The 26329-nt window shown below is 47.0% G+C and overlaps 1 protein-coding gene across 1 annotated transcript in view; it reads left to right on the top strand.

The window, feature by feature from the left end:
* Positions 1-14489, top strand: part of LOC124616200 (flavin-containing monooxygenase FMO GS-OX5) — a 145565-nt gene extending 131076 nt beyond the window's left edge. Inside the window, exon 7 of the mRNA XM_047144500.1 lies at positions 14039-14489. Within this exon, the coding sequence (XP_047000456.1) occupies positions 14039-14350 (312 nt within the window). The 3' untranslated portion in view covers positions 14351-14489. The remainder of the gene's footprint in view (positions 1-14038) is intronic.
* Positions 14490-26329: the final 11840 nt, after the last annotated feature.

Here is a 26329-nt window from a genome sequence, read left to right as displayed (position 1 = left end):
TAAAGAAATATGAAGGTTTTAGTTGGAGCACTTTTTTCACTTTGTGATAGATGTCTCTGTAAAAGTCACAAACGTATAAGTACGTGGTATCACGTAACATTCCGCCAGTGTGGACGGTATTTGCTTCGTGATACATTACCCGTATTAAAATGGACCGTTCACCAGTTGTGGGAAAGGTCGATATCGTGTTGATGTATGGCTATTATGATCAAAATGCCAAACGAGCGTGTGCTATGTATGCTGCTCGGTATCCTGGACGACATCATGCAAGTGTCCGGAACGTTGGCCGGATAGTTACGTTATTTAAGGAAACAGGAAACAGGAAGTGTTCAGCCACATGTGAGACGTCAACCACGACCTGCAACAAATGATGATGCCCAAGTAGGTGTTTTAGCTGCTGTCGCGGCTAATCCGCACATCAGTAGCAGACAAATTGAGCGAGAATCGGGAATCTTAAACGTCGGTGTTGAGAATGCTACATCAACATCGATTGCACCCGTACCATATTTCTATGCACCAGGAATTGCATGGCGACGACTTCGAACGTCGTGTACAGTTTTGCCACTGGGCACAAGAGAAATTAAGGGACGATGACAGATCTTTTGCACGCGTTCTGTTTAGCGACGAAGCGTCATTCATCAACAGCGGTAACGGAAACCGGCGTAATATGCATTATTGGTCAACGGATTAACTTGGCTGCGACAAGTGGAACTTCAGCGACCTCGGCGGGTTAATGTATCTACATCTACATCTACATCTATACTCCGCGAGCCACCTTACGGTGTGTGGCGGAGGGTACTTATTGTACCACTATCTGATCCCCCCTTCCCTGTTCCATTCACGAATTGTGCGTGGGAAGAACGACTGCTTGTAAGTCTCCGTATTTGCTCTAATTTCTCGGATCTTTTCGTTGTGATCATTACGCGAGATATATGTGGGCGGTAGTAATATGTTGCCCATCTCTTCGCGGAATGTGCTCTCTCGTAATTTCGATAATAAACCTCTCCGTATTGCGTAACGCCTTTCTTGAAGTGTCCGCCACTGGAGCTTGTTCAGCATCTCCGTAACGCTCTCGCGCTGACTAAATGTCCCCATGACGAATCGCGCTGCTTTTCGCTGGATCATGTCTATCTCTTCTATTAATCCAACCTGGTAAGGGTCCCATACTGATGAGCAATACTCAAGAATCGGACGAACAAGCGTTTTGTAAGCTACTTCTTTCGTCGATGAGTCACATTTTCTTAGAATTCTTCCTATGAATCTCAACCTGGCGCCTGCTTTTCCCACTATTTGTTTTATGTGATCATTCCACTTCAGATCGCTCCGGATAGTAACTCCTAAGTATTTTACGGTCGTTACCGCTTCCAATGATTTACCACCTATGGCATAATCGTACTGGAATGGATTTCTGCCCCTATGTATGCGCATTATATTACATTTATCTACGTTTAGGGAAAGCTGCCAGCTGTCGCACCATGCGTTAATCCTCTGCAGGTCCTCCTGGAGTACGTACGAGTCTTCTGATGTTGCTACTTTCTTGTAGACAACCGTGTCATCTGCAAATAGCCTCGCGGAGCTACCGATGTTGTCAACTAAGTCATTTATGTATATTGTAGACAATAAAGGTCCTATCACGCTTCCCTGCGGTACTCCCGAAATTACCTCTACATCTGCAGATTTTGAACCGTTAAGAATGACATGTTGTGTTCTTTCTTCTAGGAAATCCTGAATCCAATCACAAACCTGGTCCGATATTCCGTAAGCTCGTATTTTTTTCACTAAACGTAAGTGCGGAACCGTATCAAATGCCTCCCTGAAGTCCAGGAATACGGCATCAATCTGCTCGCCAGTGTCTACGGCACTGTGAATTTCTTGGGCAAATAGGGCGAGCTGAGTTTCACATGATCTCTGTTTGCGGAATCCATGTTGGTTATGATGAAGGAGATTTGTATTATCTAAGAACGTCATAATACGAGAACACAAAACATGTTCCATTATTCTACAACAGATTGACGTAAGCGAAATAGGCCTATAATTATTCGCATCTGATTTATGACCCTTCTTGAAAATGGGAACGACCTGCGCTTTCTTCCAGTCGCTAGGTACTTTACGTTCTTCCAGCGATCTACGATAAATTGCTGATAGAAAGGGGGCAAGTTCTTTAGCATAATCACTGTAGAATCTTAAGGGTATCTCGTCTGGTCCGGATGCTTTTCCGCTACTAAGTGATAGCAGTTGTTTTTCAATTCCGATATCGTTTATTTCAATATTTTCCATTTTGGCGTCCGTGCGACGGCTGAAGTCAGGGACCGTGTTACGATTTTCCGCAGTGAAACAGTTTCGGAACACTGAATTCAGTATTTCTGCCTTTCTTCGGTCGTCCTCTGTTTCGGTGCCATCGTGGTCAACGAGTGACTGAATAGGGGATTTAGATCCGCTTACCGATTTTACATATGACCAAAACTTTTTAGGGTTCTTGTTTAGATTGTTTGCCAATGTTTTATGTTCGAATTCGTTGAATGCTTCTCTCATTGCTCTCTTTACGCTCTTTTTCGCTTCGTTCAGCTTTTCCTTATCAGCTATGATTCGACTACTCTTAAACCTATGATGAAGCTTTCTTTGTTTCCGTAGTACCTTTCGTACATGATTGTTATACCACGGTGGATCTTTCCCCTCGCTTTGGACCTTAGTCGGTACGAACTTATCTAAGGCGTACTGGACGATGTTTCTGAATTTTTTCCATTTTTGTTCCACATCCTCTTCCTCAGAAATGAACGTTTGATGGTGGTCACTCAGATATTCTGCGATTTGTGCCCTATCACTCTTGTTAAGCAAATATATTTTCCTTCCTTTCTTGGCATTTCTTATTACACTTGTAGTCATTGGTGCAACCACTGACTTATGATCACTGATACCCTCTTCTACATTCACGGAGTCGAAAAGTTCCGGTCTATTTGTTGCTATGAGGTCTAAAACGTTAGCTTCACGAGTTGGTTCTCTAACTATCTGCTAGAAGTAATTCTCGGACAAGGCAGTCAGGATAATGTCACAAGAGTCTCTGTCCCTGGCTCCAGTTCTGATTGTGTGACTATCCCATTCTATACCTGGTAGATTGAAGTCTCCCCCTATTACAATAGTATGATCACGAAACTTCTTCACGACGTTCTGCAGGTTCTCTCTGAGGCGCTCAACTACTACGGTTGCTGATGCAGGTGGTCTATAGAAGCATCCGACTATCATATCTGACCCACCTTTGATACTTAACTTAACCCAGATTATTTCACATTCGCATTCGCTAATAACTTCACTGGATATTATTGAATTCTTTACTGCTATAAATACTCCTCCACCATTGGCGTTTATCCTATCCTTGCGGTATATATTCCATTCTGTGTCTAGGATTTCGTTACTGTTCACTTCCGGTTTTAACCAACTTTCCGTTCCTAATACTATATGCGCACTATTTCCTTCAATAAGAGATACTAATTCAGGAACCTTGCCCTGGATACTCCTGCAGTTTACCAATATTACGTTAACTTTTCCTGTTTTTGGTCTCTGAGGACGGACGTTCTTTATCAACGATGATAATGTCCTCTCTGGTAAGCCGTCAGGTATTTTATCGTTTCGCCCAAGGGGGGGTCCCTCTAACCTAAAAAACCCCCGTGTGCACGCCACACGTACTCTGCTACCCTAGTAGCTGCTTCCGGTGTGTAGTGCACGCCTGACCTGTCTAGGGGGGCCCTACAGTTCTCCACCCAATAACGGAGGTCGATGAATTTGCAACCATTATAGTCGCAGAGTCGTCTGAGCCTCTGGTTTAGACCCTCCACACGGCTCCAAACCAGAGGACCGCGATCGACTCTGGGCACTATGCTGCAGATATTAAGCTCAGCTTGCACTCCGCGTGCGATGCTGGTTGTCTTCACCAAATCAGCCAGCCGCCGGAAGGAACCAAGGATGGCCTCAGAACCCAAGCGGCAGGCGTCATTCGTTCCGACATGTGCTACTATCTGCAGCCGGTCACACCCAGTGCGTTCAATAGCTGCCGGAAGGGCCTCCTCCACATTACGGACGAGACCCCCCGGCAAGCACACCGAGTGCACACTGGCATTCTTCCCCGACCTACCCGCTATTTTCCTAAGGGGCTCCATAACCCGCCTAACGTTGGAGCTCCCTATAACTAATAGGCCCGCCCTCTGTGACTGTCGGAACCTTGCCGGAGAATCGGCCACTGGCCCAACAGGCGAGGCATCCTGTGGTGGCTCGGAAACGATGTCATCACCACTAGGAAGCACCCCGTACCTGTTGGAAAGGGGTAAGGCAGCTGCCACGCGGCCAGATCCCACCTTCGCCTTTCGGCCAGGCACGCGCGAGCCCACCACTGTCCGCCAATCACCCTGGAGTGATGGCTGACCGGTAAGATGCTCACTGCCGGAAGACGCAGCGACATCAGGGGTTCCATGTGATTCCAAGGCCACCGAAGTAGGCATAGGTCTCACCACAGTTGCCCCAACGCCACTACGAGCCGACGCCTGCGCCTCGAGCTCGATGAGCCTAACAGACAAAGCCTCCACCTGCCCCCGAAGAGTGGCCAATTCTCCTTGCGTCCGCTCACAACAACCACAGTCCCTACACATGACTATGTTTACCCTACTCTATACGGTGACAAATTCCCAAGATAATCTTCTGATGAGCTACTCTGATAATCAAGAAACACTCACTGAAATACGAGACGCGAAAACTACGCTAGGTTTTCCCAGAAAAACTATTTAAAAGCTAAGCGCAGCAAATAAGTACAAAAACGCTTTATACAAACAGTACTCGCTGCTGCTGGTGCTCTCGCTCTGGCTGTCACAAGACAACTGCTGATTCAAGTGACTAGTGGCTAACGGCCGCGAAACAAACAAAAGACGGTTTTAGGGCGCTTTCTGTTCTAAACGATCAAGAAAACACTAAGAAATCTAACACGAAAACTACGTAAAGTTTTATCAAGAACTGTTAGTTACTATGCAGAGCAGATAAACACAAATAGAATCCCTTCCTTAGTGGAAGGTCGTAAACAAAATGCAAAATAAACGCTTTATACAAACAGTACTCGCTGCTGCTGGTGCTCTCGCTCTGGCATTATGGGAGGAAGAATAATTGGCACCCATTTTATCGATGGCATTCTAAATGATGCAATGTATGCTGATTTCCTACGTAATGTTCTACCGATGTTACTACAAGATGTTTCACTGCATGACAGAATGGCGATGTACTTCCAACATGATGGATGTCCGGCACATAGCTCGCGTGTGGTTGAGGCGGTATTGAATAGCATATCTCATGACAGGTGGATTGGTCGTCGAAGCACCATACCATGGCCCGCACGTTCACCGGATCTGACGTCCCCTGATTTCTTTCTGTGGGGAAAGTTGAAGGATATTTGCTAACGTGATCCACCGAGAACGCCTGACAACATGCGTCAGCGCATTGTCAATGCATGTGCGAACATTACGGAAGGCGAAGTACTCGCTGTTGAGAGGAATGTCATTACACGTATTGCCAAATGCATTGAGGTTGACGGACATCATTTTGAGCATTTATTGCAGTTATGGGGTATTTTTAGGTAATCACGCTGTAACAGCATGCGTTCTCAGAAAGTTCACAAAAGTACATGTATCACATAGGAACAACCGAAATAAAATGTTCAAACGTACCTACGTTCTGTATTTTAATTTAAAAAACCTACCTGTTACCAACTGTTCGTCTAAAATTGTGAGCCATATGTTTGTGACTATTACAGCACCATCTATCACAAAGCTAAAAAAGTGGTCCAACTAAAACATTCATATTTGTTTACGTAATACACGAATATGTAATAAAAAATCGGGGTTCCTATTAAAAAAAAACGCAGTTGATATCCGTTTGACCTATGACAGCGCCATGTAGCGGGCCAACCGCAGCGCCATCTGGTTTCCCCTTCAAGCTATACAAGTTTCGTTCTTTGTAGTTTTTTCGTTTGACGTTTATTTCGTGAGATATTTGGCCCAGTCACGATCAATGGATCACACTGTATAGAAAAATAAGGTTTTGTAGGCAAAGGAGTTGAGAGTAATATGGTGTACTGGAATCCTGTACAAAACCAACCTGCATCCCTACATAACGCAGTTCGTATCTCTTTGAAACTCACAAGTGATTCCTTCTGCTGATTTCGTGTGGTGTTTTTGCAACCACCGTCTGCAATGGACGACGATGCCTGTCCATCAGCACATGAGGTGTGCCTGGTCTTGATTTACCTGTGGCTGTTCCTTCGCGTGTCCACTTCACAGTCGCACCACCGACAGTCGATGTCGGTGGTTTTACGAAGGCTGAAATGTCACTAATTAGTTTGTTACTCAGATGACATGCAGTGACTAGTCCAAGTTGAAAGTCACTGAGCTGTCGTGACCGACCAGTTTTGTTGTTACTGCTTCTCTACTGACAACATAATACTCCATGACTCCTTTTACACTCCTGGAAATGGAAAAAAGAACACATTGACACCGGTTTGTCAGACCCACCATACTTGCTCTGGACACTGCGAGAAGGCTGTACAAGCAATGATCACACGCACGGCACAGCGGACACACCAGGAACCGCGGTGTTGGCCGTCGAATGGCGCTAGTTGCGCAGCATTTGTGCACCGCCGCCGTCAGTGTCAGCCAGTTTGCCGTGGCATACGGAGCTCCATCGCAGTCTTTAACACTGGTAGCATGCCGCGACAGCGTGGACGTGAACCGTATGTGCAGTTGACGGACTTTGAGCGAGGGCGTATAGTGGGCATGCGGGAGGCCGGGTGGACGTACCGCCGAATTGCTCAACACGTGGGGCGTGAGGTCTCCACAGTACATCGATGTTGTCGCCAGTGGTCGGCGGAAGGTGCACGTGCCGGTCGACCTGGGACCGGACCGCAGCGACGCACGGATGCACGCCAAGACCGTAGGATCCTACGCAGTGCCGTAGGGGACCGCACCGCCACTTCCCAGCAAATTAGGGACACTGTTGCTCCTGGGGTATCGGCGAGGACCATTCGTAACCGTCTCCATGAAGCTGGGCTACGGTCCCGCACACCGTTAGGCCGTCTTCCGCTCACGCCCCGACATCGTGCAGCCCGCCTCCAGTGGTGTCGCGACAGGCGTGAATGGAGGGACGAATGGAGACGTGTCGTCTTCAGCGATGAGAGTCGCTTCTGCCTTGGTGCCAATGATGGTCGTATGCGTGTTTGGCGCCGTGCAGGTGAGCGCCACAATCAGGACTGCATACGACCGAGGCACACAGGGCCAACACCCGGCATCATGGTGTGGGGAGCGATCTCCTACACTGGCCGTACACCACTGGTGATCGTCGAGGGGACACTGAATAGTGCACGGTACATCCAAACCGTCATCGAACCCATCGTTCTACCATTCCTAGACCGGCAAGGGAACTTGCTGTTCCAACAGGACAATGCACGTCCGCATGTATCCCGTGCCACCCAACGTGCTCTAGAAGGTGTAAGTCAACTACCCTGGCCAGCAAGATCTCCGGATCTGTCCCCCATTGAGCATGTTTGGGACTGGATGAAGCGTCGTCTCACGCGGTCTGCACGTCCAGCACGAACGCTGGTCCAACTGAGGCGCCAGGTGGAAATGGCATGGCAAGCCGTTCCACAGGACTACATCCAGCATCTCTACGATCGTCTCCATGGGAGAATAGCAGCCTGCATTGCTGCGAAAGGTGGATATACACTGTACTAGTGCCGACATTGTGCATGCTCTGTTGCCTGTGTCCAAGTGCCTGTGGTTCTGTCAGTGTGATCATGTGATGTATCTGACCCCAGGAATGTGACAAAAGAGTTTCCCCTTCCTGGGACAATGAATTTACGGTGTTCTTATTTCAATTTCCAGGAGTGTATATTGGCGAGACCGCCTCTCGTGACATCTGGTAACCAATTCCGCATTAGATTACGGCGTCCAGAAACTTAATCAGACAGTGTACTCCTATTTTCAATTTTCTTCCAATCAGGATGATGCCTATTCCGAAGTTTTTCTTGTGTATTTCTAGTGCTATCCGGAAAGCGAATTCTGCAGCGCCATACATAAAATGCGTGTCTGCATTGCTCTGTAGGGGATCGGTAAATAAAATGGAGTTAATCTGGGATCGAACCCCACCCTGTGTCTAGAAAATGGACCTCAAAACGACAGGATCTGGGTATGGGTAGGGTGAAAATCTAAGTACTAAACTAGATCTTCTATTAACGAAGTGCGAATTGCAATACCAGCAGTGTTCCATGGCTTTTACATGTTGTAGTGCCATACAGCCCTGCTCACTACGAGAAATCTCGTCGTTGTTTTCTGTTAATTTATTTGCTTTCTCGAGGGACGATTTCGCTTAGCATCTTGCCAATATTTACAGCTACATATATACCCCGCTATCCACCAAGGGGTGTATGGCGGAGGCCACTACTCGCGCCAAGTCAAATGTCTCCCCCTCTGTTCCACTCGCGGATCGCGCGAGGGAAAAACGACTGTCTGAACGCCTCCGTACGAGCTCTAATTTTCCTTATCTTTGAATGGTGATCATTGCGCGATTTGAAAGTTGATGGTAATAACGTACGCTCTTCATCCTCGGCGAAGATCGTATATTGGAATTTAGCGAGCAGCCCCTTCCATTTAGCGCGCCGTCTGTTTGCAAGTGTGCCCCACTTCAAACTTTGTATGAGATTTGTAACGCTCTCGCTATGGCTAAATGTACCAGTCACGATTCTTGCCGCTCTTCTTTGGACCTTCTCAATCTCTTGAATCAGACCCAACTGACAAGGGTCCCATACAGACGAACAATACTCTAAGACTGGACGAACTAACGTATTGTAAGCTATTTCCTTTGTCGAAGGACTGCATCGCTTCAGAATTCTACCAATAAACTGCAGTCAGTTCGCCTTACCCATTACTTGTGTAATCTGATCGTTCCATTTGAGATCATTTCGAACAGTCACACCCAGATACTTGACGGATGTTACCGCTTCCAAAGACTGGGCATTTATTTTATACTCGTACATTATTGTGGATTCTCGCCTTGTTATACGCAGTAGGTTACACTTACTGATGTTGAGAGATAACTGCCAGTCATTACATCACGCATTTATTTTCTGCAAATCCTCATTGATTTATTCATAGCTTTCGTATGATACTACTTTCCTGTACACTACAACATCATCGGCATACAGTCTAATGCCGCAGTGAATAACATCAATCCGATCGTGCCCTGGGGCACACCTGATGTTACGCTTGTTACTGTTGAAGTCTCCCCATTGAAGACGACATACTGCTCTCTGTCTGTTAGAAAACTTTCTATCCAACCGCATATGTCATCGGATAGACCGTAAGCGCGCACTTTTTGGAGCAAGCGACACTGCGGAACAACGTCGAACACCGTTCGAAGTCGAGGAATATTGCATCAACCTGGGAGCCGGTATCTAGAGCCCGTTGTATATCATGCACAAAGAGGGCCAGCTGTGTCTCGCATGACCGCTGTTTCCTAAAACTGTGCTGGTTTCTGCAGATGAGCTTCTCAGAGTCTAGAAAGGTCATTATGTCTGAACACAAAATATGTTCCATGACTCCACAACAAATCGATGTGAGTGAAATTGGCCAGTAATTATGTGCATCCGATTTTCTACCCTTTTTGTAGATTGCTATGACCTGGGCCTTCTTCCAGTCACGTGGAACTTTCCGCTGTTCCAGTGATTTCTGATACATTATGGTTTACCGAGCGAGGTGGCGCAGTGGTTAGACACTGGACTCGCATTTGGGAGGACGACGGTTCAATCCCGCGTCCGGCCATCCCGATTTAGGTTTTCCGTGATTTCCCTAAATCGCTCCAGGCAAATGCCGGGATGGTTCCTTTGAAAGGGCACGGCCGACTTCCTTCCCCATCCTCCCGTACTCCGATGAGACCGATGACCTCGCTGTCTGGTCTCCTTCCCCAAAACCAACCAACATTATGGTTAAGAATAGTGCTATATTTGTAGCATAGTCAACATAAAATCTTGCGGGGGTATCGTCTGGGCCAGATGCCTTCCTGGCGTCTAAGGATTTTAACTGTTTTACAATCCCAGATACACTAAACACTATGTCAGCTGTCTTTGCGTTTGTTCGATAACTGAAAGGGGGAATGGTGCTGCAGTCCTATACCGTAAACGAGTTTTTGAAAGCTAGGTTTAGAATTTCGGCCTTCTGTTTATCATCATCCGTTACATTACCCGTACTGTCAGCAAGAGAAGGTATTGAATTGTTTGTAGCGTTCATAGATTTTACGTACGACCAATCTTTTTGGGGTTATTTTTAGATTACTAGCCTTACGTGATATTTGTTCACTTAATGCAGCTGGTTGGCCCAAAATAAAAACTCACTGTTTTAAAACATGTTACTTTATTCCAGTTAAGTGGTCACATGCACACTCCAGCACTGCCCCAACGGTACAGACCCCAAGTAACCTGTTTCTGGGGCCCTCACCACTTGCGCTGCTTCCCCCATATTCCGACACACAAAGTATTCCATCCAAAGTAACAAAGATTTCTACAACTTTCCCACATTCAGGCATTCTCAAACTATTTTCTATGGCTAAACGTCGCTGTTCTTGAGCAAATATAACTATTGTATTTTAATTCTACGGAAAATTCTTGTAAGACATATAGCGCATGTATACACTACGTAATCATGCTCATTTCCTGTGAAAATAACCATAGAGTAAATATCTCTGGAGTGAGCATTGCGTTCTGCGCATATTGTCAACATTAAACCAGGATTGCCACGTGTTTTCGGGACTTCGCTGTGCGAGTGTGCTTTCAGCAGCGATTGAAGTTTATAATATCAAGAGTTTTTGTTGTGTTTCACCGTTTGTTGATAGTGTAGTAGCGATTGTGAATTACTGTTTTTGCTACGGATGCAAAGAAAAATATGTGAAAGGAGGGATAGTAACTTTTCATGGGTACATACCATGTGGCTCTAATTATAGTTATCATATTAGTAAGAGACACTGCATATGTTTTAAAATTTCGAGACGCATTATAATTAAGGCTTGATTCTGTAGACCCATTTTTCTGCGATTTTATGACTATATAATAGATATTACGGCTCGTACAAAAGCTTACAAACATTCGCTTCCTCTCGTAAATTTGCTAGTGGAACAGGAGAGGGAATGGTTAGTTATTTCAACAAATACTATCGTCCATACATTTATCAGTGACTTGTCGATTATGTATATAGATTACTCAATCTACTATTTATTTAATAAATTGGGAGCAAGTACGTAAAATGCGTTAAATAAATACTTCAAAGTGTCACCAGTAAGAAAAATTGTGCTTTAGGTCGCAAAAACGAGAAAATAAATACGCAGAAATATCAGAAAAAAAGGACGAATTAGCAGGGATATAATCGCTAATGTGTGGCAAATTCGGTGTTTTTCGGACACTTGCAAAAGTACTAGCGTACTGTCAAGTCGTTTTGCAACACTATCATTGCAAAAATGTACGTCAGACTCTGTAATACTATAAAGTGCCGTATCATACCGAAAACTACCAAAAATCGAGTGCATCTGAACTGTGACACCTATCGCAAAGAAGCAGGATGTAATATCACTTGCCCTTAAAAATTACGTAGCTGGTTTATTCCCGGTATCAAATGGATACTGTTAAAATGTCTGTGCAACATATATAAATAATCTACGACGCGTGCAAAAAGAAACCGTCTGTATTAGGGATGTAATGACATTCGAAATATACAGGGCGCTATACAGACAAACACACGGCGTCCCGAGAATACGTGACCACGCCGGCAATGTATGTTGACAACACAGAATCTGTTCTGCGCATGTGAATGCTCACTCCAGAGATATTTACTCTATGAAAATAACCAACATGTGGAAATAGTATCTCTGCATTATTTCAAAGAGCCTCTATGATGAGATCTGCCACTGACCATCGATGTTTTTTTAATGTTATAATGTGTTAACGAAAGTGATACTATCTCTGTTGCTCCATCACGGCCAGGGGACATAGGCTGGTACGTACTCTTCAATTTCAATAACCTTACCAACAGCCGTACACTTCAAGATATTTTATTTTATTCTGAAAGCAACTAGTTTCGGCAATTCATTTTGCCATCTTCAGTCCCCTTACGCTTTTTTCAAATCAATGAACTTATCGTTACTGTCACGTCTTCGTATGAAGCATCAGTTCAGTTATTGGAATTCACGATATCCAGTTTTATGGCGCTATACGAAAAGTTCGTTGATTTGAAAATAGGGTATGGCGCCTGAAGATGGCAAAATGAATTGCCGAAACTGGTTACTTTCAGAATAAAGTAAAATATCTTAAAGTGAACGGCTGTTGGTAAAGTTTATTGACATTGAAAAGTGATACTATGTTCATTATTAGGAGCAGACATCTTGAACGGAATCATTTGTAAGAGTCCTGTCTGCCAGCCATCGTGAGGCATCGTCGTTAGTTTGTGTACTGTACTTCTGTTCTTGGCTTTCTAATGTTCCCACTGTAGGGGCACCACCGTTTAGGATAGGGAAAGTTAGTTTTGTGCGATATTCGGAGCACGAGCTACAGCCAGGTGTAGGCCAGATTGCAGGAAGTTACGCATACCAGCAGTTGCGAAGGCAAATGGAGGCCACAGGGGTCTTCTCCTTTGTTTGTGTACTGTTCTTCTGTTCTTGGCTTTCTAATCTTCCTACTGTAATGGCACCACCATTTAGGATAGGGAAAGTTAGTTTTGTGTGATATTCGGAGCACGAGCTACAGCCAGGTGCGGGCTGGATTGCAGTATGGTACACATACCAGCAATTGGGAAGGCAAATAGAGGCCACAGGGGTCTAGAACTGCTGGAGAGGGCGCACACAGCAGTTTCCATGGCGCATGTCACTGACAGAAGGGGGCCACTGGCAATCTAAGTGTTACGTGTACATGACGTGAACCGGTGCACTTGGCAAAACAGAGGTGCACAACCAAGTATAAATAGATGCTGTTTTCTAACGAGATTAATTGAAGTGTGACAGCTCTCTTGGACGGAGAGGCGTATCACACCGCAGGCTACACGCAGCAACAGATGGGGCGACAGCATTCCAGTCCATAGCGGGTCACTGGTTCGACCCTCTGGGGCATTCAAGTGTGGCAGCTCTCCTGGAAGGCAGGGCGTATCACACCGCCGGGCTACACGCAGCAACAGATGGGGCGAAAGCGTCCCAGTCCACGGCGGTTCGTCGGTTCGACCCTCTGAGGCAACGTGGGGTCCGCAGACAGCCAGGGCGGGCCACTCTTCAGCTCGCTATCGTGGGCATTCGTCTCGGCTCCCGACACACGCCAGAGACTTCCGAGGCGAGGCCCACAGATTCGGACGCCGGATAGCCGGCGGTTGTTGCTGCCATGTTCCCAGCTACGCCAGCCGAGGAAGAAGCAGCAGCGGGGCAGGCCTACAGCTCCCAGTGGAGCAGTGGCCGCTGGTTCGGCTGCTGGCGCAGCCATCTTGATGTAATCGAAACTCTGCAGCTGGCATACAAGGCCGGCTCGACACAGTGTTGCATTGCACAGGCCGCCAGGGTGTTTCCTCAGCATTGCGGGGCCTGTGACGCAGACCGAGGTGAATGGAGCTCTGTAGTGGAAACAAATAAATCATTTGGACAGTTCTGCCAAGTTTTAATATGGCACCTCCTGGCACCCAACCCACGACATTTGGTGTCTATACGCCACATTTGGCATCTGATACCCACAACACTACCATCAACAGTCGACGTCGATAGATCTAGAAGGCCTGAAATGTCCCTGATGGATTTGCTACTCCGGTGACTGAGGTCTCTTGAGTGAGGCACTCTGATCTTACTACTTCTCTTTTGACAGCAAAATGATCCGTCTCATTTTATACTAACAGGTCTTCCTCCCGTGACATCTAGTGGTCAATTCCGCATTACATAGGTACGTAGGTCGATCAGATAATGTAAGTACAGGGGTACAGGAGGTGGTGCGGTCTGTTGGCAGGCGCGCTTCTTCCTGTCGCTGCTGGACGGCGGTTGGCAGCTGCCGAGCCGCGAGCAGATGCTGCGCGACACGGAGGCGGAGGCGGCGGAGCGCGCGGCGGCCGGGCTGTGCGGCCGGCAGTTCCACATGATGGGCGAGCGCCAGGGCCGCTTCTACCGCGAGCTGGCCGCCGTGGGCCGCGTCGCGCCGCTGCCGCCCGTGCTGGCCAAGCTGCACGACGAGAGCAGCCGCCGCTTCCTCGAGGACCTGCCCGGCTACCGGCGGGACGTTTACCGCCTGCTCGACGACCACGACTACGTCCAGCTGCGCTGACACTGGGCCAAATCGCGCCCACAGCCTGTAACGTCTGCCTTCAGCTGCCGAGCTACTCGTCAGTGTGCAAATACCGTTTCACGTATCCTGTACAACGCTGTATCGCTCTGATACCAATTAAATATAATTTGAAAGCCGATAATTGCTTCACTATTGTTGTCGTGGTCTTCAGTCCCAAGGCTGGCTCCATTCCTGGTTCCTTATGCATGTCGTGATATCGTAAAATTCCCAAAATATATTCACTACACTGTTACTTCTAACCTAGATCTTATACCGCACCATCAGCTTCAAAGTAGTACCCTTGTATTGTATTGTATTGTATGTTAACCGGGACCTACAAACGACGGAGAGGCTCCGTCCCCCGCAGCCGCAGTGGTCCACAACGCCACGACGACTACCACAGTCCACTTCACCCCTCCGCCGCCCCACACCGAACCCAGGGTTATTGTGCGGTTCCGCCCCCGGTGGACCCCTCCAGGGGAACGTCTCACACCAGACGAGTGTAACCCCTATGTTTGCGTGGCAGAGTAATGGTGGTGTACGCGTACGTGGAGAACTTGTTCGCGCAGCAATCGCCGACATAGTGTAGCTGAGGCGGAATAAGGGAACCAGCCCGCATTCGCCGAGGTAGATGGAAAACCGCCTAAAAACCATCCACAGACTGGCCGGTTCACCGGACCTCGACACAAATCCGCCACGCAGATTCGTGCCGGGTACCAGGCGCTCCTTCCCGCCCGGAAAAAGTAGTACCCTTGCTAACCAATACACCCAACCCAAAGATCTTGTCTCCTTCGCAAACTATCCTGAAAGTTTTCCTTTTTCTTAAAAAAAAAATCACAGACGTTTACTGTCATCTGTGATTCTGCTTAAATCTCGTCCATTGTATCAAATCTTTGCCAGCTTCACTTGAGTTTCATCTTCAGGAAGACAAACGTCATATGGAATTGTCTGGTTGGCATCATATGAAGAGACTAAGAAAAGTAAATGTTATGGGGAAATAGGACCACTCACTCGCTCACTCGGATGGCTTCTTTTGGGCGTGACGATGCCTCCCTGCACTCACTATCTACCTCCAGTTCCTCCTGTATTGCGCCGCTTCCTTCCATTCAGTGACACCCAGCACTTAGCAGCCCGAGGTCACCTCGTCTTGCCATCTGCTTCTTGGTCGTCCAGGGGGTTTTGAGCTTTCCATCTCCTTGTCATATATCTGACAGACTATTCTGCCAGGGTTCATTCTGAGAACATGGCCTGTCCATTTCAAATGTCTCACTTTGGAGAATTTCACTGCCGAGGGCTGGTTGGCTATCTTAACTAGTTCTTTATTAGCTCTCCAAACCCATCTATTGGTTGTCTGGTCAAATGTGCACTTTATGATCGAAGACTGAGAGATTGCGCTCTTCTTTTTTGGCCCCAATCGGCGATTTTGCTCCATAGAGCAGTACTGGCCTGATAATTGTGTTGTGCAGTTTCACCTTGCTTTCCCTCGTCAATAGTTTGGAGGACAGAAGTTTTTGAATGGAAAACTACACTTTGTTTGCATTCTGTAGTCTAGTTCGGTATTCTACCTATCTGTTATTTCAGTCATTCGTACAGTGTATTGTCACATTAATGTGACAACTGGTCAAAAGCCTAATAACCACCTTTTGCAGCGCCAGACGTGCAGCAAGGTTCTAGAAGGCATCGTCAAGGTTGTGGAGCCATGCCAATTCCAGTGCTGTTGCCAGCTGCACTAGGTTTCTCAGTTGAGAATCCACGGTGGTCGAGGTAGTCACACAGATCCTCGGCTGGGCTTAAATCAAGGAAGTTTGGTGCTCAGGGGAGTACGGTAAATTCATCCTGGTGCACTTTGAACCACGCACGTACAGCGCAAGTCGAGTAACACGTTGTATGGCCTGCTGGCAGATGCCATCATGGTTTAAATGAGTCTAACCACTATGGGACTTAAAATCTGAGGTCATCAGTCCCCTAGACTTAGAATTACTTAAACCTAACTAACCTAAGGACATCACACACATCCATGCCCGAGGCAGGATTCGAACCTGCGACCGAAGCAGCAGCGCGGTTCCGGACTGAAGCGCCTAGAACCGCTCGGCCACAGCGTCCGGCTGATTCCATCATGCTGGGGATAACAAGCTACATATAGGGGTGGGCTGGTCCCCAAGGATAGATGTGATGATGATGATGTGGTCATCAGTCCTGAGACTGGTTTGATGCAGCTCTCCATGCTACTCTATCCTGTGCAAGCTTCTTCATCTCCCAGTACCTACTGCAACCTACACCATTCAGAATCTGCTTAGTGTATTCATCTCTTGGTCTCCCTCTACGATTATTACCCTCCACGCTACCCTCCAATGCTAAATTTGTGATCCCTTGATGCCTCAGAACATGTCCTACCAACCGATCCCTTCTTCTTGTCAAGTTATGCCACAAACTCCTCTTCTCCCCAATTCTATTCAGTACCTCCTCATTATTTATGTGATCTACCCATCTAATCTTCAGCATTCTTCTGTAGCACCACATTTCGAAAGCTTGTATTCTCTTCTTGTCCAAACTATTTATCGTCCATGTTTCACTTCCATATATGACTACACTCCTTACAAACACTTTCAGAAACGACTTCCTGACACTTAAATCTATATTCGATGTTAACAAATTTCTCTTCTTCAGAAACGCTTTCCTTGCCATTGTCAGTCTACATTTTATATCCTCTCTACTTCGACCATCATAAGTTATTTTGCTCCCCAAATAGCAAAACTCCTTTACTACCTTAAGTGTCTCATTTCCTAATCTAATTCCCTCAGCATCACCCGACTTAATTCGACTACATTCCATTATCGTCGTATTGATTTTGTTGATGTTCATCTTATACCCTCCTTTCAAGACACTATCCATTCCATTCCATTCAACTGCTCTTCCAAGTCCTTTGCTGTCTCTGACAGAATTACAATGTCATCGGCGAACCTCAAAGATTTTATTTCTTCTCCATTGATTTTAATGCCTACTCCGAATTTTTCTTTTGTTTCCTTTACTGCTTGCTCAATATACAGATTGAATAGCATCGGGGAGAGACTACAACCCTGTCTCACTCCCTTCCCAACCACTGCTTCCCTTTCATGCCCCTCCACTCTTATAACTGCCATCTGGTTTCTGTACAAATTGTAAATAGCCTTTCGCTCCCTGTATTTTACCCCTGCCATCTTCAGAATTTGAAAGAAAGTATTCCAGTCAACATTGTCAAAAGCTTTCTCTAAATCTACAAACGCTACAAATGTAGGTTTGCCTTTCCTTAATCTAGCTTCTAAGATAAGTCGTAGGGTCAGTATTGCCTCACGTGTTCCCATATTTCTACGGAATCCAAACTGGTCTTCCCCGAGGTCGGCTTCTACTAGTTTTTCCATTCGTCTGTAAAGAATCCGCGTTAGTATAGATGTATACTTTGGTTAATCCATTGTGCCTTCCAGAATGATCACCCAGGGAATGTCACGAATACATTAACCAGGCCATAAAGCCCCCTCTTCATTGCACTTTCATACGCTTCACGCCGTAAACGCCAATGGTCATCTGTATGTTGGAGCATAATTTGCGATTCATTTGTAAAGGCCATCTGTCGCCACTCATTGGACGTTCAATTGCGGTACTGGCGTGCAAATTCCAGCCTTCGTCGCCTATGAACAGCAGTCAGCTTGGATGTCTGGACCAGGCTCCTGCAGTGGATTCATTTGCACATCGACGTTCGCTGAACGATCGGTGAGAAGACACCGTTGGTAGCCACTTGGTCCATCTGTTGTTCAACAGTTGCACGTCTCCAGAATGAGATTTTCACTCTGCAGCGGAGTGTGCACTGATATGAAACTTCGTGGCAGATTAAAACAGTGTGCCGGACCGAGACTCGAACTCGGTACCTTCGCCTTTCGCGGGCAAGTGCTCTACCATCTGAGTTACCCAAGCACGACTCACGACCGGTCCTCACAGCTTTACTTCCGCCAGTACCTCGTCTCCTACTTTCCAAACTTCATAGAAGCTCTCCTGCGCAGGCTGTGGCAAAGCCTTGTCTCGAAGATATCCTTTCTTCCAGGAGTGCTAGTTCTGCAAGGTTCGCAGGAGAGCGTCTGTGAAGTTTGAAAGTTAGGAGATGAGGTGCTGACAGAATTAAGACTGTGAGGAGGGGTAGTGGGTCGTGCTTGGGTAGCTCAGATGGTAGAGCACTTGCCCGCGAAAGGCAAAGGTCCCGAGTTCGAGTCTCGGTCCGGCACACAGTTTTAATCTGCCACGAAGCTTCAGTTGTACGTCTATTCGCACATACAATCTCTGCAGCCGTCGTTGACACTTGTCATCTGTGGCCCATAGTACACAACAGTTGCCTCAGTGCTGGTTTTGGATAGCGACATTTTTCCATGCACTGCATACTTTAACCAAGGCTGCATGTGAACTGTTTACACACTTCACCGTTTCGGAAATGCTTCCATATTAGGCGAAGACCAATGATCATGCTCTTTTCGACGTCATATAAATCGCTCGGTTTCTGCATTACGACAAATACATAATTGTTTTCCGCATGCCCCAAAATGCTATATATGTCATCCACTGTTAGTGATGAAATGAAATGTCGTGTGACGAGGGCCTCCCGTCGGCTAGACCGCTCGCCTGGTGCAAGTCTTTCGATTTGACGCCACTTTGGCGACTTGCGCGTCGATGGGGATGAAATGATGATGATTAGGACAACACGAGAAAATCTCCGACCCAGCCGGGAATCGAACCCGGGCCCTTAGGATTGACAGTCCGTCGCGCTGACCACTTTTTTTTTTTTTTTTTTTTTTTTTTTTATCACATTCACAGCTCGTAGACTCCACAGTACCCCACTTACAAAGTGAGTAAGAGCACCGACCACATCCAGTGTGGATTCTGTTTAATTTGACCCCCATCCAGGGGAGTTAGGCCGCCGAGTGCGAGCCTTATTTCAGTCGGTGCCACATTGGGCTACTTGCGTGCCGGTGATGAGGATAGAAAGATAATAAGGACAGCACAGTACCCAGTCCACGAGCGGAGAAAATCTCCAACCCGGCCGGGAATCGAACCCGGGCCCGCTGCGTGGGAGGCAAGCACGTTACCACTTTTTTTTTAGTTTTTTTTATGTTTTTTTTGTTTTTTTTGCCTTTCGCGGGTAAGTGCTCTACCAACTTTTTTTTATTTTTTTATTTTTTTATTTTATGTTATTTTTTTTTTTTTTTTAATCCAATGTCAGGCTTACCACCTTTGCTGACATATATGTTGTTGTACTATCGCATAAATAGTGTCTACAAAGTCCATATGTTGACAAATAGTGGCTACTTAGAAAATTAATTAATTAATGAAATGAATAAAACTGAAAATTCCCAAATGAAAGACATGAAGACATTGCGGATAGTACAAATACAAAAGAAACATGCTCCTGTAGCAATGAAATGAAATTCGTGTCGGGGGCGACACCTGCTCACGACCCGACGTTCGATAGAGCAAGAGAGCCATCTATCGACTCGTTCTCCAGACGTTGGTGTAAGACTGGGTCGTCTTCTCGAAATGAACTAAGGGTCCGTAAGTGTGATCGATGTCTTTCTCGGCTTCTTCGTCTATCTCATCTCTCACCCGTCACACCCCATCTGGCCGGCGGGTCGGTAAATGTAAGTCGCAAGTAATTAGCGAAGTCTTGTCTATATTTCTTATGCTGTTGCAGCTTCGTGTGTCCATCCAGGAGAAAATGCCAAAAATCAATTTTGTCCTTTTCCGATTCGTTATACACGTAGCCCACCACCATTCCCCGCACCCATGTCACTGCATTGGTTTTTTGGACCGGGAAATAATATTCCTGGGGGAAAAAAAGCGTGTCTGATGAAATTGTGTGAGGGGCGGAGCGTAACAGGAACGCCAATATCTGTTGTGCCAAGTGCCACACTGGAGCCGTCCCACTACATGTTAAACGATGTTCATCAGTGTCCACTGTTGCGCAGCCTAAACATAGTGGAGTGTCTGCCAAATGAATCGCGTGCCGCCGTTGATTCGTTGCGAACTTCCTATTTATCACCACATACCATGTTGAGCGTACCGACGTTGGGAGGTAAACGTTCCGTATAACGCGCCATATCTGTCGCCAGTTCTTGTCTGGGTACTTCTTTTCCAGGGTATTCCTGGGGCACCGGCGCAGTAAGAGTTGGTATACGTCTCGCGTCGTCGGTAGTCGTGTTGTTGGGAAGAAATCTCTGACATAGCTAAGCTCCAAAAAAAAAGACTTGAAATGTGACAGCTTCGGTGAAATATGGCCCACATCGACTGGGGGCAGCATTGAAGTGGGCGCTAGTACGTCGGCCAACGCACCCGAGATATTGCGAAATTGACCGCGCCACTGTCGGAAAATCGTACTGACGAATAACGCCCGTGCCTTTTCATATACGTTCACTAGACCAAGTCCACCCTCTCCAGGTGGTAGCGTAAGCGTTGTGTATCGGATCTTAAACAGGTGTCCCACACTCACGTAGGTTCCGAAAGTTGCTTGTATCCGTGATGCCATTGTGCGCGTTAAAGGCAGGACATGCGCTACGTGAGTGAGTCTCGGTGCTAGGTATACGTTAACATAGGTCACCCTCTGAATCATATCCAACGCTCTTAATTTCTGTAACAGCACCATTGTCCGCATCAGCTTCAATATGCGTCGGTAGTTATCCGCTGCTGTCCGCTGCACATCCGTGTGGAACGTAATACCTAGGCATTTTATGGTCTTAACCAAGATGAGCGGGCCTTCCTCCCCCGGTTGTAATCCTCGACCGACATTCATGCAGCGTGTGTTTTGTAGATTAAGCACGCTTCCTGCCGCCATCCCATATCGCTGTATCCATGCCAACGCCGTACGTACTTCTTCGCCTGTCCGTGCCACCAGCATCATATCGTCAGCATAAGCGCGGCAATGAAAGGTCAGTTGTGGCAATGGCACTCCCTCCAACCGTCTTCGGAGACCATATAGACAGGGTTCCAAAGCCATTGCATACAAAAATATCGAAAGGGGGCAACCTTGACGAACTGACCTTGAAATAACGATGTAGTCAGTGCCCCGCCCATTCACCGAGACCTTGGATCGTACGCCGTGTAACAGTCGCATGATCACTAGGATGAAGGCCTGTGGGATTCCCAATCTGCCCATCACCGCATGCAAAAAGGTATGATCCACTCTGTCGAATGCATGATCGAAGTCAATAGCGACGAGTGCCCCATGCACTCGGCATGCCGCTGCTAACGCGATGATATCTCGGTAGTCACTGAGCGCCGTATGTACGTTGCTCTTACCGCCGAGGCAAGTTTGATCTATGAGGAGTCTATCAGAAAGTGAAGACCGCAGGCGAGCCCCAAGGATGCGCGCGAAAATCTTATAGTCGCAGTTCAAGAGAGTGAGTGGTCTATAATCTCCTGGATTTCTGCCACCGCGTGGTTTGGGTATTGGGATGATGATACCCTCCGTGAATTCGGCAGGTATCTCAGTCTGCGGTAACAGGAGTTCGTTGTACATCTGAATCCAGGTCCGTCCCATGAGGTATGCAAAGGCGCGGTAAAATTCAATTGGGAAGCCGTCCTGTCCTGGGGACTTGTTCGGAGCCCCCCTGGCAATTGCGTCTGTCAGCTCGTCCTCTGTTATCGCTGTGATGAAAGTCTCTGCATCCAGTGGTGGTCCTCTATCTGGCATTTCCGAGATGACATCATGTAGTGTCTCGTGGTTCACATGTACAGGTCCATATAACTGGCGGAAATAGTCGGTAAACACATGCGCAATATCACGCTGGTGCACAACTTGCTGGCCAGTTTCAGAGATTAGTTCCCTGATCAAAGTCCTGCGTCGTCGTTGGCGTTCACGTACCACGTGGTGCATGGAGGGGGTTTCGGCAGCAACTGTGTCCGCCAGTCTCGCCCGGACCATTATACCTTCCATTCTTAGTCTCGTCAGCTGTAATAACTTGGCTTTTATCCTGCGCATGGCCGTGTGCCTTTCCGGCGATGGTTGTTGGGTCATCAGCTCCCTCAGGGCTGTAAAATAAAAATCAGCCGTTGTGCGGTTCCACTGCGATTTGTCCTGCCCGTATCGTATCAACGTTCGCCGTAACGTTGGTTTTGCGCATTTAATCCACCACTGGAGAACCGAGGTGTATGCTCGTTGGCGGCGAACGCAGGTCTCCCAGGCCGCCTCTATCGACCGGTGACATTCAGTGTCACGTAAAAGTGCACAATTCATTTTCCAGTGACCTTTACTCCGCCATATCTTCTGACGCGTTAGTGAAATCGTACAGACGTACGCCATATGATCCGTAAAAGCCGCTGGCCAGATTTCGGCATCCAGTATCGTCGTCCGTAGAGTGCGTGTCACGTACACTCTATCAAGTCTACTCGCCGAGTGTCCCGTGACAGACGTATAACCCGGTCTGTCACCATGCTGCAGTTCCCAGGTATCCAGAAGCGCCATTTCGGTAATCAACGCACGCAGTTCCATGCATGGCACATAATGAGGTACTTGGTCCTTTTTGTCGACGACACAATTAAAGTCGCCGCCCACTATATAGTTATCAAAGCGTCCAGCGAACAACGGTGCTATCTCTTCGGTGTAAAAAGTCGCCCTTTCTCTTCGTTTTGTGGAGCCAGATGGTGCGTATAAATTGATGAAACGAACGCCGTCGACAGTGATCGCTATGCCGCGTGCCGAAGGGAGAGACCTGACGTCCTCCACTCCTATTCCTTCCCTGGTGAGAATCGCCACACCGCATCCACTTTCATCGTGCACTGAATAATGTGCCTCGTAACCGTAGAACTCTGGCGGCGATGTGAATCGCACTTCTTGTAGGAGTACAATATCCACGTCCGCAGCGCGTAACATATCTTTCAGCATTTGAATTTTAAGCGTTGTCCGTATGCCATTAATGTTTATCGTGGCAATGCGGTACGCCTGGCTTGTGTTCATCAGTTGTAGGGCGGTGTCATTAAGCGTCCATCTGCACCCCCGGCGCTCCTCAACACACTAAGTTGGTCAACATTTCCCGACCCCTCCCGGCCTCTGGCCAGGACTGTCCTCAATCGTCGCGTTCGTATTTTCATCCTGTTCCTGTTGGTCCATTTCTTGCGCCCAGTCCCCCAGCATATTTCCGGAACTGGTCGAAGGATGGGAGGTAACGTTGTCATCGCTCTGATGTTGGACAGTTGTCATCTCCATTTCCGCCTTCCGGTTACCAGAAGGAGAGTTCAAGTTATCGTCGCTTTGTAGTTCCTGCATCGTCATCTCGGTATCTGTTGAATCCACTGGTCTCAGGTCGATACTGTCGTTGTCGTCCACTGTCCCCTCGGGACTATGGCTATCGTCAGCAGAAGTCAGTCGACGCTTCTTTCTTCTCTTCGGCGAACGCTGTTTCCGTTGCCTTGCTTCCGCATCGGCTGTTGGGGTTGCGTATCCTCCGTCTTGGGCCTGGCCTATCACGCTCTCGGTGGAAGCACTGGCAGCCACCACGGATGAGCCTGGAGCGGCCGTCAGCTGCATCTCTTCTGTGGTGTCCTGTGTCTGCTGTGGTGGAACCGGTGGTCGGAGTTCCAGCCCGTTGGCGTCCATGTTCTCTATAGGGGGCAGCTGCTGGTGCCCATCGGAAGTCTCCCTCACGTCGCCTCTCAGGGCTTCCACAAAGGTCAACGGTAAGACAGTCGTCGGTTGTGGCGCCTGAACGTCATCCCGTGGAGTTTGCACTAAACGTCGCTGGAGGCATTCCGAACGGACGTGACCTTCTTTCCCGCACCCCGAGCAAGTGCGAGGTTGCCCATCATAGATTATAATCGCTAGACAACCTCCTATGTACAAATAAGAGGGGACGTGCTTGCGCAGTTCTATCCGTATTTGTCTCACCCCATTTAAAACGGGGTACGTGGTAAAACTCGTCCATTTTTCGGCCACATGGGATAGAACTGTACCATATGGTCGAAAGGCGTCGGTAACAAGTTCAGACGGGACCTCAAACGGAAGTTCGAAGACTCGTATAGTGCGGATCCCCATTCCTGCATGATCGACTGTAACCGCACCAACATTCCCGTCGGCATGACAGAAACGATACCCGTTCGGTGATCGTTGTAGAAGTCTTTCGCAAGCAGCCTCGTCAACAAGCTTGACATAGACGACGCTTGAAACGAGCGATAAATTGATTCCCACGATTTCCTGTGGATCGATTTTTACCTCTTCTCTGAAGAAACGTTCAATCTCGTGTGCCTTTGGTCGTGTATAGTCGTTCGCAAAACTGAACTTCAAAGTCGTTTTTCTGTACGAGTGTGCCATCTCGTTCTAAACTCACAACACCGCACACGCGAAGCTGCTCCGGCGTAAACAAACAGGCGCGCGCACCACAGCGCGGCCGGCAGGCAACACGGTCCGCACTGTGTCACTGCCGAAGGCAGACTGACCACTCAGCTACCGGGGGCGGACACTGTTAGTGATGCCAGGTGCCGACTGTGAGTGGTTATTGAACACTGACGCCGGACATAAGCGGTGGTCTCATTAGTGTGACTGGACCGTGTATTTACGCTATGGTTCTTGAAGTTAGGATGTTTATGAAAGTGTATTTTTCAATGTGAAGTTCATCAAATGAAGCTACCATTCACCTAACTGAAAGGTGAACTTTTAGTGTCTACTCCACTTCATACTGATTTATGGTTTTGTTAAAATAACTTGTGAGTTTTCTATCAAATGCAAGTTCCTTATGTAGGAGTTATTAACTTTAGTCAGAAATTAATCTCAGAGCAGGCAAGCTGCTAGGTTAAAGAAATTATTTATTTGTAATTCTGCTACCAGTCACTTTTAATTTATTTTGTGTTTAACTGAACATAATACAACGCGTTTCGAACATGTTCTGTTCATCATAAGACGTTTATTCATACATACATAGAGAGAAATTTTACTTAAAAATAAACTGTCTTAAACTAGATTAACCTAAAACTTTTTTTCCACTGTTCGATAATGTAGTGACTGACGTGACATTTAGGGGGGAGGGGGGCAGTGGATGGCCGGAAATCGATGTCAGTGATGTCTTCTGCTGGTTTTTCTTGTTGTTGGTTATGTATGACATCACAGCCTTCGCAACGCACAACTGATGCAAAACTATCTGCATCCTATACAGGCTGTGATGTCATACATAATTAACAACAAGAAAAACCAGCACATGACATCACTGACATCGATTTCTGGCTATCCATTGCTCCCACTCCCAAATTCCACACCAGCCACTACAGTAACGAACAATCGACAAAAAGTTCTAGGTTAATTTAGTTTAAGACAATTTATTTTTAAGTAAATTTCTCCCTATGTATGTATAAACGCCTGATGATGAACAGAACTTGTTCGAAACGCATTGTATTATGATAGTTTGAACATAAAATAAATTAAGAGTGACTGGTAACAGAAATTACAAATAAATAATTATCCCAAACAGTCACGGTTCACAAACGTAACCATTATGGCTGAAAATAATTATGGTTAAAGAAAATTTAGAGCAGAAAATGGATTTACAGCGTTATTTGTTCCACAGATTTGTTCCGCAATATAAAGTAAATGATCATAGGGTCTAATGTGTGTAGCGTTATTCGTAAGTATCTGGCGTTTCAGAAGATTACAGAAAAATGACACATATCAGTTGCTAAAGCATCTCTCCAAGTGCCGATATATAGTACGTGCTGTGGCCAGTCGCACTGGGAGCCAGGCATTTAAGAACATGTAGACAAATTATCTGCTCCGTATCTTCGCATCTAGTTAGTTCTAGCCCACAGATAGGCAACATAATTTTGTTATTGTTCAGAGATCGCGGTGCCACTGCAAAGTCGCCAAAGCGACCCATAAGACAGACGTTAGCGAGGGCTCGCTGCAGTCTGCAAAGACGTGTGGCAGCACAGCAGGTATGCTACTATCCTTGATGACCAGTCCACCCATATTTGCAGTTTGTTTTC

This window comes from Schistocerca americana, chromosome 5 (genome assembly GCF_021461395.2).
Source record: "Schistocerca americana isolate TAMUIC-IGC-003095 chromosome 5, iqSchAmer2.1, whole genome shotgun sequence".
NCBI lineage: Eukaryota > Metazoa > Arthropoda > Insecta > Orthoptera > Acrididae > Schistocerca > Schistocerca americana.
This window is presented reverse-complemented; position numbering and strand designations above follow the sequence as displayed.